Source organism: Coturnix japonica, chromosome 2 (genome assembly GCF_001577835.2).
Source record: "Coturnix japonica isolate 7356 chromosome 2, Coturnix japonica 2.1, whole genome shotgun sequence".
Taxonomy (NCBI): Eukaryota; Metazoa; Chordata; class Aves; order Galliformes; family Phasianidae; genus Coturnix; species Coturnix japonica.
In genome coordinates this window covers 54,735,832-54,754,992 of record NC_029517.1, presented here as the reverse complement: position 1 = coordinate 54,754,992, position 19,161 = coordinate 54,735,832, and the positions used below count along the sequence as shown (strand labels likewise).

At 39.5% G+C, this 19,161-nt stretch overlaps 1 protein-coding gene across 1 annotated transcript in view; it reads left to right on the top strand.

The window, feature by feature from the left end:
* The window catches only part of MYO10 (myosin X), a 144,844-nt gene that overhangs the window by 53,171 nt on the left and 72,512 nt on the right, over positions 1-19,161 (top strand). The window contains exon 3 of the mRNA XM_015854415.2: positions 5,697-5,855. Within this exon, the coding sequence (XP_015709901.1) occupies positions 5,697-5,855 (159 nt within the window). The remainder of the gene's footprint in view (positions 1-5,696; positions 5,856-19,161) is intronic.

The window sequence follows — 19,161 nt, the reverse complement described above, 5'->3', positions numbered from 1 at the left end:
ATGGGTTTAATTTGAATTAAATTTCTTTATTGTCTGTATAGGCAGCTCAATTGAAGGGTCACGATCACTGAACCTGTAATTGGGAGCTTGTTTGTACTTAGTAGTAAAGCTTGTCTGTGAAAGGAAATTGGTTGTGTGTGGAATAAATGGTCTTGAAATAGTGCTTGCAGAATAGGCATTAGGTGAGAAGTCTTGACCAGACAAGCTTACTGTTCTGGTGAACATGTAGGGAAAAAGCAAAGAAGAGCTCTACCACAGTGACAGCAGTGTTCACCAGCCTGGCACTGTGCTTCCCCACACTCTGGAGTTCAAAAAGGGATGACTGTGCAGGGGAAAGGCTTGGAAGAGAAGAAACTAAGGTTGAAAATTGTGTGGACCTGAAGTGAGCAGAGAGTGAGAGCAAAACAGATAATTGTGCAGAACTCTGTGTTGCTCATCTAGTATGGTAGATCCAGTAATGGGCAGAGAGAGAATCCAGACATAGAATCACAGAATTGATTGGAAAAGACCTTAAAGATCATTAAGTCCAACCACAAGGAAACCATACTACCCTAACTCTAACAACCCTCTGCTAAATCATGTCCCTCAGCACCACATCCAAATGGCTTTAAACACATCCAGGGATGGTGACTCAACCACCTCCCTGACATCTGACTGGGAAAGGAAGATGGGGAATGGAGTGATTCCTAGGGGTAGGTAGGGAGGAATTTTGTAAAATGGGAACAAAAAGAAACTGACTGTCAGTAACTTGTGTACCAGATATTTGCTTGAAGGAAAGGCCACTGTTAGTGTTACAATGGTAACAAAATCAGTTTAGTTAGTAATATTCTTTTTCTTGACATAAAAGGCCTATTTAATTTTTCTCCATTGTTTAATAGATAAGAAACATCTTCATGACTTTCTCTTGTTTTGAGAAAGATTAAATTATATTGTATCAAAGCAAGCCTTGTGCACTGGTACATCTTGTAGCCTGATAGATTGTTTTGGGACAACGGGATCAATGTCTAAGGTCAGCTGTTACAGAGAAACAGTAAGTTATTTGTAGTGTATTAGGCGGTAGGCGGGGTCACAGGATGTGACGGGACAGGTCCCTCCCCCTTAGTTAATATTCATGATGGGCGGGATTAGCCCCGCCCACTTTCTAGCATGTTCTACACCAAAAGCTATATAAGGGTCTGTTTGTTTTAATAAAATGCCTTTTGCCACGCACTCCCTTGTTGTGTCGGCATCTGGTCCAGCTGCGGATACCCGGGGACGAACAGGACGCACGGCACCGTGTAACAGTTATTGGATAGAAGCATCACTTGGGTCACACTGTTATCTTACTGACAGTAGAATGACAATGTTATTTTGCATTACTTTTGGTATTAAGTTGCTTTTGAGTTGTGTGAGCACCTCCTTGTCCTGTATCTAAAGCATGCACTTAACCAGTAGCTCTCTCCAGGAAAAAAAGTAAACCACTAGATTTTTATTTTTGTTTTCAATCTCCAGGTCCTTGAGCTTTTAATGATTTATTTTTCTCTTTGGAATGCTGCATTCAGCAATTTTAATGTGAGCTCGAGTCTTCTTGTTTCTGTTTGGAGTCATGTATAAAGAGGTCTTGCAAGATTTATTGCATTCTTCTAACTTCTAAACATGAGGGAAACAAAAAAAAATGGTCCTCTATACAGACTAACAGCAGAGGATGAACAAAAGCCAGTATTTTTAACTGGTTGTTTCTGTGTGCAGAAGGTATAGGTAGGCTCATTTCTGCCTTTAAATAAAAAAATCTTAGAGAAATCTCTCTAAAATGATGAAGATTCTGTCATAACTCAAATACTTATTTGTTGACTAGGAACATTTTAGCACACTTTTGGCCATCTTCCCATCCACTATTGTTCATCGGTGTCAAACTAAACACACAGCTGCCATGTGAAAACCACCCTGAGAGACTTGATGGTGTGTTGGCTGCGTACAGGCTGGGAAGCCCTGAGTGTGACTTGTTGCTTTTGCAAGAAATGAGGATTGTGTGCTTTTTGATGTGCTTTAACTAAGCACTTAATTCAGCATTATTGTGAATTCACTTGACTCAGCTGTTGTGAAATCCCTTGATAATGATTAATGCCCTTATTCAAGCAGGTATTTTTGTCACTTGGCATCATGTCATGAAATGACACAGCTAGAGAGAAAGCTTGTTTGCTCCTGTTATTGAGTATCTGCTCTAGCATTTTTTCCTGGTGTTAATAAATTGCATTTACAAATTAAATCTTTTCTCCAAATATATTTTTCGTTAGATTTTGAGCTCAGGCCTGGTTTCTATGTGTAGAAAATAAATTAGATATTGTTTTGTGGTATTCCCCTTTAAGGGAATACTGGAAGGACTTCTGAGTATTGCTGGGAGCATGGTTATGGAGCAGGTGGATCTCAACACTGCTCTGAGTATGGCCATGTCACAGCGAGGCTAATAAAGTGTACCATGTTTAGGAGAAAAGTGAATTGAGCTAATAATTCTGCTGAGTTCTAAATAAGCATGAATCAGAACATGGGGATGTCACATCAAAGTTTTGAAAATGGCTTTCAAAACCATGCCAGTGTGTTTTGTTTTCACACTTTCTGCATGTGACCCTGTTTCTAATGTTCATTCATGTATTCCTGTACTCAGTTACCTGTCCATTCAATATTTCTTCATTATTACTAGAGAAAGTAATCTAACTAAGTAGCACAATTGCTCTCTTTCAGTCTTCAAGACTGTTACTAACTGTGAACTAAGAGTGTTCCTCTAGCCTGCACGTATGGTTGTTCTTTCAGCGAGCTGTTGATATTTGGGCATATGATAGTTCCTGTCTGTCTTATTTTGGAACCCTAAAGCAACTATGAAAGCCTTTTTTTATTTGTTGCCTGGGGCCCATTCATTCCCTGGGCTTTCAGGTGGCTACTTGAAAGCAGTTGAGTCTATTTTTGGTGTGTTCATCACAGTGGTAAGGTAAGGCATGGTAAGGATACTCAAGCAGCTTAGATATGTTATGCTTTCTTCGTGATGTACCATTTATTGGAGTTAACTGGTTTCACTGTTTAGTCTTATGTTCCTTGAGTTTGTTCCATCTGTTGTTGCTGTTTGTATTGCTCCTTCCTATCTCAACCTCTAATTTTCATTTCCACTGTGACTTTGGGAGTTCTTATTTTGCATGCTCTCTTAGGGTTTAATTTATAGTTTTTCATATATTCAGCATGTTTGTTATCTCAGACCATTTATATCTTGAAAGGAAAGCAGTTTTTGCTGTAATTCTTATTTGTTTTACATTTCGTTCCAAGTTTCCTGTATGCTTTTCTTGACCTTCTAGAAACGCTGGCAAGATCCTTGAGGGTGGACACTGCTGTGCTCTGCCAGCTTGGTCTTTGTAAAGTTCAGGAGCCAACTTGGTTATCTTCCTTTTCTGCACACTGACCCCACTGAATAGCTCTCAATTTTTATTTCCTGAGGATTTCATGTGCTGTAATATTTCATAGCGTGACCTTCTAATTAGTAACGTTAAAGTTCAAGGCAGCCTTTTCACATACATATCCTAATAAAAGCATTAGTCAAGATAAAAAAAAAAAACAACAAAGCAAGCCTTTCAGGGCTAGAGCAGCAGGGCTACCAAGAGCCCATTTGAAGGACCTGAGGTCTATGCATGTGATTTTGTTGCCCTCGTCTAATGGCTTTGATGTTAGATGACTTTGCTGAAGTTGTACAGTGAAGTTAGGGAATCTGAAGGATGTATGGTTCTGATGAAAATAAAACATAGGGAAGAGACCGTTGTTTTTTCCAGTCTTGGGGACAGCCACCGAGCTCAGTCAGTGTCTTTTCTAGCTGGTTGATAAGGAAGCATAGAGGAACATTTACGAATCACCTCCCAGAGACATTTCCACATCTAAACAAGAATACAATGTGTGGAAGAGCTGGAAGTATGAGAAAGATGAACCTGAGTGAGAGAAAACTGTGGTTTTGAATGCAAAGGATGAATCCGTGAAGACAGTCTTAAGTCATTCTGCAATGTGCAGGTCAATTGTTTTATTATTTTCCTTGGAGAATTTTCATCAATATCAGTAAACTTGCTTAGTGATGTATGGAATGCTCTGCATGGCCTATTAACCTCTGCATCATATGTCAAAGACTAGATATCACAAGTATGAAAATCCTTTCCTCTAGAAATAATGTTTTGTTTCCTTTCTCTGTTCGTATGACCTGTGTTTCCCACTGATGTTTTCACAGCCTTTCAGAATTTGTTAGAAATTTGTCCCCTCTATCTTCTTTTTCCCTGGTATACTTTCTTTTGGTATGAATGACAGCTCTAACTGTTCAAATGTCTGTGCCAACATTTGATATATTCAGTGTGGGATATGATCTCAGTGAACAGATTTCATCAGGCAATTCTCCTCAGTCAGCTGGTGGGTTATCCTACCCAAAACTTCAGCGTTAAGTCTGTTCTGCATTCCGCCCATTGCTCCTTCAGTTTTTTTTCCCCTGTTTGCCTCAGCAAGACAGACAAAATCATGCAGCAATAAGTGTTAAGAATCCATTTTCCTGAATATTGTTCTTTGATTAAACTACTGCCCTTGTTCAGCCTTGTATTAGCAGGAGCATACATATGTTTTTATTTGGAAAAATGTTTGATGGGTTTTCATTCCTGAGCAGAACCTTTCCTTTCTATACTGCTGCGTAATCCCCAGCCTGCACGGGCAGTCCTGCAGCGCTCATAAACAACCAGGCTGCTGCTTATTGCACTCTTTCAGTGGGTTTTTTAAATATTATTTCAAAGGATTTGGGAAGGTTTGTTTTTTTAGTGTTCCACGTTATTAAAATATTTGCATTAACACTCTGACCTACTTTCGTAGTTTGCAGTGATGACATTTGCAGGGACCAGTGTTGCAATGTAGCGTTGCCTGTGAGATGCAGGCATATGTCTATAAGGATGAGTTGCCAAGATGTAAATCAACAGGAAATGGGAAGCTGTGCTGCTGAGCAATCGGTTTATAACCTTCAGCGACGTCGGTGTTCCTGAAAGTTTGTTTAACTAGTTTGGGGATATGTACAATTGAGTGTACTTTTGATAGCTTTACAAAAGATATGTAGAAGTGTTCTATGGCAGTATTTGAATTATGGCTTTTAAGGGGCTTTTACTGCTCATTTGTAGCCTCTAAAGGAAGGTGCCTCTGAAATTTATCTTCAAAGTACATTAATTATAAATTAGTGCAGCCATTCACTTTGAAATACTTTCTGTGTGGTGAACTTAGTGTGCTAATTACATTAGGAAGCACGACCTAACCTGGTAGCATTCCTTATCAGAGAACTGGATGAAAACGTTTAATATCTAAGTTGTTTTCCGATAAAATGCTAACACTGGTAGCCTGTTTGATCCATATATATATATATATTATGTATTTATTTATTTTCTGTTTTGCAGTGTAAAACATTTTTAGGCTTAGGCTTAGAAAAAAACCCTTTGTCCTCAGTGTATTGCCAGTACGTGATAGTTTTGAATGTCCCCTGTGCATCTGTTTGGGGTTTTAATTATTGTGAAAGAAGCTTGGGAAGAAGGTGTGAATGGCAGAATATAATGTTTTGCAAGTCTGCTCTTTGATGAACTGTACAGAGAATATGAGTTTGTATAAAAGCTTCTTGCTCAGGTAAGAGTTTTTGAGAGTGTTCTCTATTATTTATTTTTTAACTCTTTCAGGTATTCACCTATAAACAGAGCACCATCACACACCAAAAAGTAACACCTATGCATCAGACAAGTGTGGAGAGTGTGGAAGACATGGCAGCACTAGTAGATCTCCATGAAGGCTCCATTATGCATAACTTATTCCAACGATATCAGCAAGATAAAATCTATGTAAGTATCTTCTAAATTTAAGAAAAATATCCAGAGCCAATGTTTTCATTTGTCTAACTGCTGTGTGTTTTGAAGTTCTGTGATATCTCTCTTCTTAACATTCTCCAGTTCTTTGTGTGTCTTTAGAGTGTTGAAGCTTGCCTTGTCTAGAGACTTCTTATCAGTCATAGTAGGAGGCGGTAGCTCGGGGGTGTCAAGGTGCTCCCTGGCAAGCCTCAAAAAACCACTGTACTACATATGCTTCTTTACAGCTGCATTGGCAGGGTTGTGTGTAGGAGTCTTGTTTTTTCTCACCTCCTTCAGCCTCCTTGTTCCAACGTTGTATGCTGTGTACATCACTGGAAACAATGCAATGGGACTTAGCCTGCAACTGTCATTTAGAGGTCCAAGGTCCAATTGTGGCCAACATCACAGTTATAATAGAAAGGGAATGGTATTATGATCATCAAGCAGAGAACCTATGCCATTAAATAGAGATAGAGTTTTGGGTATGTGAAAGCAGGCAGCTGTTTAGGAATCCCCAAAACTAAGAATTAGTCAATACTGTTTTCTCAGCTCAATAATGAGGGTTAGATTGTGATTAGGTTAACCTGCTCTTTAAATAATTTATTAGTCTTGGTTGGATTAGGGTACTAATCTTTCTGGAATCTAGAAGCACACTTAATATGGGAAAGATAGGAGAAATAAAATTAACATATCTTAATGTGAAAATTTTTCCTTTATTTATAAATTTGTTTATGACAGAAAGAGAGGGCATAAGGAAGCCCTCTTCCTTTGTAAGTTACCTGTAAAGGGGCTTGTACTGAGAACCCTACATTTTGAGGTAGTTCTCTTTACAGCAGTCTTTATTTTTTTTTTTCTTCTGAAAATGAATGGACTATTTTTCCTTTTAGAAGAAACAGTGGGCAAAAATTGAACAGTGTATGTGAGCAACCCTGCAGGAAATAAAAGAACTTTTGAGAAAAGTTTAATCTTCTGCTGGCACTGTTAGATTAGACTATAACACTTAATATGTGTAAAAGTTTAAACAGAAAAGTTTCCTGAGCAATTAGATGTACTGAGATGTGGGATGTGGATGTTAGTCTTTTCTAACAAGTGTGTGTACAGAAGGGGGTGATGTTCTGAAGAGGCGAAAAATATCCTTGTTTTGAAGAGACATGTCTTAGTTTATGTCTCAGCTTGTCACAACAAGCTTAGGATATTCTGATACTTGGTGCTCAGCGTAGTGTATGTTTCTAGACAAACAGGTTTATTTGCTGTTTGTAATGGCAGATCTTGATTTATTGAATAAAGGTGATTGGAAAAAACAGGTGTATTTTGAATTGCATATGAAAGAGTCTCTGTTGTCCTGTATGTGTAACCAGGGATGATGTAAGAACTCTCCTGGCTGGTTCCCTCAGTCTTGCTGTGCCAGTATCTGTAGATTAGTGGGACAGAACTCCAGGAACAGAAACCTTGAGAAAAGCAGATTAAATAGTTGACATAATTTTATGAGAACTTTATCCACTTATAAGCATATTTTTTAGGAGGAAGCGTTATCAGAAGAATCTGTGAAACTTACCATGTCTGTTCAGACCAGAACCACTTAACTGTACTGAACTGTTTGGTTATATTTCAATGGTGGTTTCTTGCTGTTTTTTTGCTGTGGGACTAGAAGGTGCCTTAGCTTTACCTCCGTTAAACACATAATTACAGCCAGCCGAATAATTGATTTTCCTTGTCTTTCTTCACTGAGACTAGAATAGTTCTTATACAGGGCAGTGCATTCAGTGCCCAAACCCACTTCATGCCAGAAGCAAAACTTTCCAGACTGAACGTTTGTCTCCTTTCTTCCCTCCAAAAAACCTTCTCCCATGGCCAGTAGTTGCTTCATCACTGAAGTGCGCACACTGTGTCTTGTATCCATGTAAGCACCTTGCTTGTATCTGTCCCTTGTACAGTAGGGATAAATTAGGAACACGTGTGCCCTTCTGCACTTTGAGCAGAGGAGCTAGTTATCCCTGTGGGAAAATTTCTTCCCATCACTGAATAAAACCAACCTATAACTGCCATATTCCGCTTTTACAGATGCTTATCGTGGTCTCTCTGTTTACTTCACCCCGTTCACCCCCTTGCCCACCTCATGACTGAGGGGAAAAGTGTACTTTGTGGCTTTTTAATTTACTAGTAGTAATACAAACATATTTGTATAATTCTTGAGTTTAGCAATGAAAAATGCACTATCAGGATGTAAGTTAGGAGGTTTGCTTTGCCAAACAAATACAAAAAATGGTATGAAGTGCAATACACTAAATTGTGGTGTAAAGTATTTCTTTGAACTTTTTTAGAAATACAGAAGAAACAATTTAAAAGAAATTTAAACAGTTGCTTTCTCAGGAAGACATTATTTATGCAAGTCTTCCCCTGTTGTGGATTTGATGAGCTGTTTATCCAGCAATGAGCATTTCAGTAAATATCTTCAGATGTTAGAGATCAGTTTACTTTTCCTTTACTTAGTAACATTTTTCCCTCTTCATCTCACATAATCATACCCATACTCCTAAACTCCTTGCCATTTCCTAATTAATATACTATAAAATATATTTGCTGTAGATGTCAAAGATTGTCAAACTTTTCAGTGACTTTCTTTGCTGCTGCCAACAGCTCCAGCTATAATGGTCAGCATAGGCTTTTCTTCCCTTTTTGGGTGGGTTGGGTGCTGTTGGGCTGGGTTTATTGATTTGGTCGGCAGACTGTTTGTAGCATAAATGATGCCTGGCTTTCTACTTAACAGGCTGAGATATGTAGCTGTATCTGTGTTGTTAGTGAGAAGGTAAATGACAAAATTTGTTCTAATCCATGTGTAGCCATCTTTTTGTATCAGCATCAAGACTGTCAACATGGTTGTGATATTTTTTGTCTGGTCATCTGTTTAAAAAAAAAAAGTGATGCTTTCCCCTTTTAGTCTGTGAGACACACAGACTGTATATCCTCCTACCAGATAGAATCATAGAATCATTAAGGTTGGAAAAACCAATGAGATTATCTAGTCCAACCATCAGTCCATGACAACCATACCAGCACCATACATATGCACATTCCTTGAACACTTCCAGAGACAGTTGCTCTACCGCATCCCTGGGCAGACTGTTCCAATACCTTACAACTCTTTCTGAAAAGAATATTTTCTTGTTATCCAACCCAAACCTTCTCCAGCAACACTTAAAGACATTACTTCTAATCCTATCAGCATTACCTGGGAGAAGAGGCCCACCCCCACCTTGCTACTACCTTCTTTCAGGGAGTTGTAGAGGGCAGTAGGATCTCCTCAAAGTAGACTCCTGTCTAGAATTTCCTTTCTTAGGTTCCTTGATTAATACTGCTTTTATCTAAGAGCTTGCTTCTGGGTGACTGCTGGAAAAGAACAAGGTTAGTATGCTAGTGATGGGATCCTGGAGGGGTTCTGTTGCTACTCCTCCCATTTAATTGAATAGGAATAGCTTGAGAGGAGAGGTCCAGCTTTTAGACAAGGTTTAATTCCTGTGTTTGGTTAGCTTGCATGCCGGGCTGATGTGTGGAGAAATACAGAAAGATAAATATCAGTGCTAAAAGTGGAAGGTGCCCAAATTGGAAAATGGAGGCTTTTGTGAAGGCAAGTGAGAGATTTCCTTGCCTCTGAAGCCAAGCCAGCACTGGGCACGTGGTGTGGAGAGGGGAAGTGCTGTGGCAGCTGTTCTTGTCACCACTGAAAGGAGACTTGTTCCTGAGCTGTCGATTCAAGCTTACTTTTAGTTAAATACACATCATGAGAGAGACTGACTTCATCTTGGAGACGATGCCATGAACCACATCATGTATGGATTGTACTACAGGATACATAAATTATGGTGTCTGAACTGGCTGTGGGAAAGAGATGCTGTTCTCTTGTCTCTGTGGCCAGTGGTTAGGGGGTGGTGTAGGGAAGTGAATTAGAGAAGAGCAGATCAGAGAGCTAGAGAGTTTTTACTGAGGCAAGAATAGGCCTGAAAATAACCGAGGTATAATTCACGGACTGCCCTACAAAGATTTCCAGTGCCAGTTCATCCCTCATTTGCTCATGTTCAGGCAACAAGCAAGTTCCAAAGCACTTCACAGAATCACAGAATTGTAGGGGCTGGAAGGGGCCTCTAGGGATCATCAAGTCCACCCCCCCTGCCAAAGAAGGTTCCCTAGATCAGGTCACACAGGCACACTTCCAAACAGGTCTTGAATGTCTCCAGAGAAGGAGACTCCACAACTTCCCTGGGCAGCCTATTTCAGTGCTCCGTCACCCTCACCAGGTCTTTCACATATTGGTATGGAACTTCCTATGCTCAAGTTTATGGCCATTTTCCTTTGTTCTGTCCACACAGACCACTGAAAAGAGGTCGACCTTGTCTCTTTGACTCCCACACTGAAGATATTTATAAACATTAATAAGATCCCCTCTCAGTCTTCTTTTCTCAAGGCTGAACAGACTCAGGTTGCTCAGCCTTTCCTCATGGGGGAGATGCTCCTGGCCTTTATCATCTTTGTGGTCTTCCACTGGATGCTTTCCAGGAGATCTCTGTTTGTTTTTTTTACTGAGGAGCCCAGAACTGGATACAGTACTCCAGGTGAGGCCTGACCAGGGCAGAGTAGAGGAGGATCACCTCCCTTGACCTGCTGGCCATACTCATTTTAATGCACCCTAGGATCCCACTGACCTCTTGGCCACCAGGGCACACTGCTGGCTCATGGCACTTCACATTCTTTTTCCTGCTGAGTTAAGCTCTGAAGTACTGGGTGGGTGCACTTCCCTTAGAAAGTGGTGTTTGTTCAACAAGTGCCATTTTATTTAGGGTAGAAATGTGCCCTCTTCCCAGAGGGGTATGCTGGGTTTGGCAGCCTCCAATGGGCTGGGGCAGAGCTTCTTGGAGCAAGAGAAGTGTGTGGTGGCCAAAAAGGGCAAGGGAACATAACCTATTTTTGCCCTGTTTCAAATTAGGATTGCAGTTTGCCCACCAATAATCACAACCATCTGTTTGGTGTGTGTGCATCTGTACAAAAACTTCTATACCAGCCACGTAGGCATGTAGTGCTGTAGAAGCCACATGCACATCAGAAGAGGATGGTGGAGTTAGGAGCTCAGGGCTGGCTCTCTTCATCTCTTCAGCTGATGCAACAAACATGATGTAAGTTGTATGAGAGAGCAAAATCTCTCTAATTCTTAAAAACAAACAGGCACAGAACATGGTGTTAAACAGGAAGAGTTGCCTTTTCTGACAATGTAGCTTGCAGAATTTCTGGCTACTTCATTACCCTGAGTGCTCAGTTATCTGTACTTAAAAGATATATTAATTTATTTATACATCAATTTTTAAAATCTATTTGTGTTCATTTGCTTTAGCAGCATGTCGTTTGTTAAATCATTTAATTATTACATGTTTATCTCCCTCGCAGTCATGAGAGTGCCCTGAGGGGATCTAGTGGTTGTTTGTGAAATGTTCATCGATAGCCACTGTCGGGTTTGTATGTTTGGGTTGGTTTTTTTTCAGTTCTGTTTGTGGACCGAGGCACTTTAGTATTCAGGTCAGTTGCTGCCCCGTGACCTGTTTGTCTGGGGTTTTGCATACTCATTTGTTTTTCAGTAAAATAAAAGTATTTCAGATGCAGTGCAATTGCTCTGTCATAAGTGCCATGTCAACAGGAAGCTGATGCTGGTACATGTACTGAGAAAATCTTGGGCATGCTTAGGTACTGGTTAATTAAATAAAGCGAGACAGATATAATTAAATATATATATAAAGGAGGCTGAGGGGAGACCTTATTGCTCTCTTCCAGTACCTGAAAGGTGCTTACAGTGAGAGCGGGGCAAGTCTCTTCTCACTGGTGACAAGTGATAGGACGAAGGGAAATGGCCTCAAGTTGCGCCAGGGCAAGTTTAGGTTGGATATTAGGAAACACTTTACAGAAAGGGTAGTTAGGTACTGGAATAGGCTCCCCAGGGAGGTGGTTGAATCGCTATCCCTGGATGTGTTGAAGAGCTGTTTGGATGTGGTGCTCAGGGATATGATTTAGCAGGAGGTTGTTAGTGTTAGGGTAATACGGTTAGGCTGCAGTTGGACTTGATGATCTTCAAGGTCTTTTCCAACCTGGGTAATTCTATGATTCTAATTTACGGAGTTTGAAAGCATTTCTGTATGGATGTCCTCTGTTGTGGACACAGGTTTCAGGTGGAGGCAGACAGACAAAAGAAGATTAGTAAAAAACAGTAGCCCAAATGTGTTTTATTAAAAAGATGAAAAGTGCTGTGATTGTTTTCTAAAGCAAAAAAACTATGATTCGTGCCCTGCAGAAAATGGACCTTAAACAAAAGTTCATCAAGTACCTATACACCATCCGGGACAGCTGAACAACTCTGTAGCATGAGCTATTGACTAAGGAAGCAAAATTGCCATTTATGCCACCTAGTAAGCAATACTTCTGTCTTGTTTTTAGTAATGTTATTAATTAACAAGAATAATTCTTGAAAAGAGGCCAGAGCATTTCCTTACTTCCACACAAACTGTGTTAGTAGTACTGTCTTATTCACTTTGAAGCACATTTATATTAATAGTCATACAATCACAGAATTGTAGAATGGATTAGGTTGGACTTGACCTTAAAGACGATCCAGTTCCAACTCCCGATGAGGGCAGAGATGCAACCCAGCAGATCAGGCTGCCCAGGGCCCCATCCATCCTGGCCTTGAGTGCCTTCAGTGATGGGGCACCCACAGCTTCTCTGGGCAGCTGAGCCAGGGCCTCACCACACCCCTGAGTGAAAATTTTTCCAATAACATCTGATCTAAATCTCCCCTTACATGTACATTTGGGCCAAATCCATTGTTATTTCACTGCCTTTTAGAACTCAGTTTATTTTAGTTTTATCTACAAACTAGCTGTAGTTGCACAGTTTAAAGTATCTGATACTCCAAACAGTTCCAAGTAATCACTTTGCAGGATCTACTGTTTGGTCACTGAGGAAACTACTGATTGTTTAATTGCTGTACTTTCGCAGAAGAAGAATTTAGAAGCAATGTTGATGAATTTCTGTGGGTTCTGTTAGGTTGTATCCTAACAGATAGAACAGATATGCAGAGATGGGGTAATTGTCTCAACCAGATCCTTTAGTGAAGGTGCATGAAACAATGCAGTTGCAAAGACTGCATGAAAAATGCCTATAGATAGCTGCTTAACCTCCATAATTAACATGTTATGCTTACACCCATCAGATAATGTTTTCGAAATGTAGTTCAGAGTGAGTTCCTGTCTCCAAGCATTAATTACAACTTCCATTTCACATCTGTTGTTGGAGAGCAGTAGACAAAATCTATATAAACACAGCAGGCTTTTAATTGGAAATCTAATGGAATCTATTTCTGGTGATCGTTATTTCTAAAATTGGTCAGTTAAGTAGATCAACAACTGTCTGCCAAAGGCCAATTACCATTATTTTGTTATCTTTTTTTTTTCTTTTGTGTACATACTAGAGAAAGAACATAGCTGTATTGATAGGAGTAAAAGTAAACAAATACCATCGGTTGGTTAACCAAGTTTTCTTCTTTTTGGATTCCTTCTTACTGCTGGACTTGCTACACTGCTGCTAATAATAATAACAGAAAATGATGTTTGCCTGAACTCATTAATGAAAACACCGGGGATTTTTAAGGTGCATCTATTCAGATCTTAGCAAATGCTTTGGTCTGAGAGGTTTTGGTAACATGATATTGCTATGAAGGGAAGTACTCAGATCTGTGTAATTGCAGTCACTATCATATATGCATATATAGCTACACAAATAGTTTGCTATTAGGTAGATTTTTGTTATGGTTCGTAACCAGTCGGGTACTTGTTGGTAACCTGCTGTATATATGTGCTGCTGTTGTGTTAAAGCATCAAAAAGCCTTGCTCTTTGTGTCTGCTGTATGCCACTATTTTACTTTATTTTTTACGTTTGATCAGCTGGTAGAAGTAATATGTGCATAGTGAGCAGGGTAAATTCCTGTTGAATTCCATGGGTTTTGAATGAGACCTGAGCCCACTTACTGATAACTACTGAAAACTGTGAAGTAGAAATATATAATCTTGTACAGGCCTTAGCACTGGTAATTGCACCACTGTTGTTTTCGTAGATTTGAAGGATTGCTTTTGGCATTGTTTTTTCCACATCTTCGCTGAATGTCACTGGTAACTGTACGAGCTGTGAACAGAATGTAGACCGATTTGCAGAATATTTTTTAATGATTAGTGTTTTTTTAAATCAGAACTTTTGGAAATGGTACTGGACAGTTTTGCATTCATTTTTGTATTGCTGGCAGGTAAATTTGGTCTCCTTTCTTCAAGGTCTGTTGCTCTCAAACATGTATGAAGGAGGGCAGGAATTTGAACTCTGAAACTTAAGCCACTTGTCTGTCACCAGCACATGTTTTCTTAGCACGAATTGGGCTTTGACTGCAAAGTGAGCTGCACAAAATTTACTGCTTATGCTGCACAGACCAACTGCCTTATTCACAAATTCCAGTAGTTTAAAAATAGAAAGGCTATGAACGACCAACTTAAGTTCAGACTGAATTACTTTTATAGCTGTTGTCTACCTGTGAAAGTGGACTGTTGATTTGTAGTCAGACCGTTGCTTTCCTTTGAAAAGATGTAATCCCTTTCTCACAGTTTCAACTGTTTCCTTTTGATGTCTGTCAGCATTTCCATTCAAATACCAATGGGGTCCAGGAGTTCCTTGTAGCAGATTTTTGGCTGCTACTACTGTTTGCTGTCTTAGTGCTAGGCCCCTGGCTATTTGACAGCAGTTCAGCAGCATGTAACAGATTACCTGGAATTCAGTTATTCTCATTTTAATTTCTCTTTTCATGCTCTGTTATAGCATAATTTGTGCTCTTCCTGCTTGCTGCAGTAAGTAGCTCTTTTTATACAAAAGGCTTTAAAACATTAAAGGATCATGAAAGTTTTGAAAATCTAGATAGATATTAGTATGGAATATCTTTGCAGGCAGAATGACATAGATCTCCAAATTTATATCTTAAAAATATTTCTCCTGTCTTCTAGAGACTCTGATTTGGGGGATAACATTGACGAGAGTTTTTATTTTCATTTGCATGTATTTTATCTGAAAAGCTCCTTTATCTCACTAAGATTTTTGTTAGGAAAGAAGAACATTTCTATTCCTGGCTCGAGGGTTAATTAGACCTTCAGACAGCTTTGAAAAAATCATTTGAGCATTGTACAATAACAAAGCAGGAAGAACCAATTTGTGGCCACAGGCCATTTGAAATGAAAAGCCACGGGGTCTCTACTCTGTATGTGCCTTTTCTCATTTGAACTAGAGATCTCTTCATTAGAGCTAAGCTGTTCAGTTATGCACCCAGATTGCATATCACAGACTGTAGCAAACCTACAGTCACAGTCTGTAGTGAAGCACATGAAAATGGCAAAAATCAATGTCTCATCCTGATCGATCCCATCATTGTAATTCAGGAGGTCACCTCTTCACTTGGCTGTGGTGAAGAAAGACTTGCATAAGCACTAGATGTTTTATGTAAAGTCTGTGCACTATGTCACAAAGGTGATTATCCTGACACCCAGTAGATAGGTGTACTACCTAGTAGAGATTCTCTTCTATTAGTCAGCAAAAAATGTGATAAAAACAAGGAGACTCCATCCTTTTTAAACTGAGACAGAAAAACATTGGTGAAACTGGTGATGTTCTTGAGGAAAAGTGTCTATCTGATGTCAGTATTATGGTCTTTTACACAAGAATATTATTATTTTGGATACCTCTTGTATCAGTTTTTCTTTATATTGGTTTCACATTCTCCAGTTGGCTTTTGTCATTTTTGGCTTTGAGGTAATTTTTTTTCTTCTTTGACACTTTGAATATACTTGGGCATTTCTTCAATGCCAGTTTAATTCTTGTACCCTCTAGTAAAATTCTTTGGAGATTCTGTAGTTATTGTACAGATTCTGAATAAAACTTGAGAAGTTACATGAGTATCTCCATCATCATAGAATTGTCTGTTTCGCAGAAGAAATTCAATGGAAAAGCAAGGGGAGATTAAATTAGGAATGGGTCTCTTAATCTATGAGGGGCTCACAGTGTCCTTCACCTTCCCTGAGACTCCTCTTGAGTAAAGCTGAAAAAAAAATAGTTCCCTTTTCACACTGTTCTACTATTTCTGTTGATTGTTAAGGTGAGTAAAATCTTCTTACCCTTAAGAAATAAATAAAAAAATTTACAGCTTTAATTAGCTGTCTAAAATAAGGATACCATAAATGCGCAAGGTTGAAACTTAGGGGAGTGTAGCATTAGCTTAGCATAGTGTAGAACTGAAAGGTAGCTGGACTGCAAAGCACCACTGCTTTCCTGAAGTGGTTTCATTGCCTTAGTCCGTGGAATGAGTTGGAAATGGGGCAGTGTTGCTTAAAGCTCAACACCAAGAGAAGCTTAAGATCACAAGTTGAATCAAAGGGTGAAAACAATGCAAAAGATTCATCTAAATGAGGATTCTGTTGCCCAACAGATGGTATCCGATAATCTGAAGCCATGTACAAATGTTCTGAAGCTATCCAGAATCTTACTGCGACCTGTGCCAATGAAAACGTGCATAAAGCCTGGCTTTGAAAATGCTGAAATGGCTGATATTCCACAAATCTGATCTATTCTTAGGACAGGAAGTGAAGGGACCATAAGGAAGGTGACTGGTAGAAGTGGTTGAGGGATTCTATAGTGAATTGTGCCTGAGAGTGCAGTTAGGGAGTGTGATTGTGTCTGAGAAGAGGCTTGCAGGAAACTGTGAGAGGGAGACCTCATTTAGCATGTGGGTCCTGAATGTAGGCAGCTGCCTATTACCACTTGAACTTAGTGATATTCTCTGTTTTGTTCTGGTTCCCTTCAAAAGGTTTTCTCCTCAGAATACTGAGTTTCACATTTGTAGCATGTCCTGTGTGTTTACAAACATGTCATTTTGCAGTCAGTTCCAAAGCTGACTTTGAGAAGAAGAAGGGAAAACTTAGAAGTCATGATGATGTGTGCACTGACGAGGAGCACAACAACAGGGGAAAGAAAAGCTGTTGTAAATTCAGGCTGTTGGAAACCCACTGTGAGTCACCAGACATGGTGAGGGCTGCAGAAGCCCAAGCGTGTAGAGATGATTACAGAGTATGACATTTCTCTCAGAAAAATGGCTTGATTGGTTGGAAACATCTAAACTTGTAGTCTAGTCATTCAGCTTGATTATGGCTTTTGAGAAAGAAGTTTGGCTTCAGATATTTTAACTTATAATTTAAGGAGAAAACTGGATTCCATCCCAGCGCAATGAACGCAACACTAGTTGAAATATGAGGCTTTCTTACCACAAAGAGTATAAATCAAGACCCTACCATGAATAAGAGCATTAATTATCATCCTTCTTATGGCATGTCTGTGCCCCTTCTACTCCCTCCCCTAAAAAGCACACCAAAATGTGGTCCGTCTGTCTTTCTCCTTTCTATGCTGACGTGTATATGGTGGCCAATCTAGTTAACTTAGCTTCGATATCGTGCAGTCATCAGTACAGTTAATCCTTTTACCTAGGAGAACCTGAAACAATGGAGGCAGTGCCTACAGCATTGGGCAAATGCTTCCATTTGCAAATTTGGCACCCTGAAACCTTGAAGTTCAGTGCTACAGAAGTGTGACTGTTGTGCTGTGATCTGTCATGAACACTCTGGATTTTGCATGTGCTGTGAAAGCACAAGCATTGTAGTTGGGTGTTGTTACTGTAACCTTGATGACTTATAGGTATGATACTTGTGTGGAACAGAGATAAACTTTCAACATATATTGTTGAATAAATTGTCAGGTTGATACTCCATCAATAATCAAACAGAACACAGCCAACCTTGTCAGCCAGGATCCATTCCTTCCGTGACTCCAGCAGTCAAGAGTTGCTCAAAACCAATCCAGAAACATAATTTTTGATGTAAATGTAATTTTGTTCTTGTAATAAACATAGATGTCTTTTTCTTCCCAAAGGGAAAAGTATGGAAAGTGCTCCAAAAAGAGAGTTGGCCTGGACAAAGTGGTTACTTAGTGTTAACGTGTATATCTGTTACAGAACATCTTAATCCTGTATTTGATCAGTTCCATTGTTTCCAGTATAAAAAAAAAGCAAAGTAGTAAAGAATATATTTATATTTGGTGTTAGTGAAGGAGCACAGTGATTGAAATTGAGGAATGTAGTCTCCTTGTGTCTGTTTCAATGGTGCAGCTGGTTTTAGCTTCAGATTAGCTTCAAATTGTTGATCAAAGACTGCTTTTGGGAGCAGCGTGTAATGCCCTTTAGCAGAGTCCTCCTACCTTCTCACCCACCTTCCCTGCAGTGCTACATGCAAAACTTGAAATAAGTCCTTTTTATTTATTTATTTAAGAAGTTAAAATTGGATGTCTCAGATGCTGAAAGTCTAGGAATTACAGAGGAGTACCTTGATGCAGGGGGTGAGCAGAGGTCATGAGAAAAACTGCGTGTGATAAAACTGATGACCTTGCATGGGAAAAGCATGCCTGGGTAAGACGCGGAGATCATTAAAGAGTTCTTGGGAACAGGAAGGCTATTGTGGGGGTACACTGGTCCTGGCATAAGGGAGAATGAGTGGAAGGTGGATGGTTGCTGGGCATGGAGCAAGAGGCTGATAAGATACACACAAAAAAGATCGTGTGAAGGGGAGAAGATGAAGAGCAATGGTGGTCCTGATCTATAGAGTGTGTTTGGTTTATAGGATTAATGAAGTGATTGGGTAGTAGGGCAGCTTCCTTATCTGTTCCTTTCATGTGTAGGGATCCTGAAAAAAAAAAAGAAAAAAAAAAAAGAAAAAACTCAGGGAAATTTCTTACTTTACTTTTTCCTTTTACTTCGAAAGCCTGAGATCCTGTGGTGCCATTGTGTTACTGAATGTGTGGCTGAGAAGACAGGATTTGAACTTCTAATTTTGAAAGTTTTCTTAGAAGACCATCAAACAATCTCATTTCCTCTTTTTGTGTTAAAATGGGGAGCAGAAGCTTCTGTAGTTTGTGACCAGAAGTGTTCTGGAAAATCACAGAATCATAGAATGGCCTGGGTTGAAAGGAGCCACAGTGATCATCCAGTGTAAAATTTCAGTAAAAAATTCAAGTGCAGAAAAGGAGGACAGCATTTTAATTGATTAATCAAAGCATGATTCAGGCTGAATTACTCAATTCTATTTATTTTTGGACACAAATTTATTTATTACTGGTGATCTTATAATGAGTTATTGCT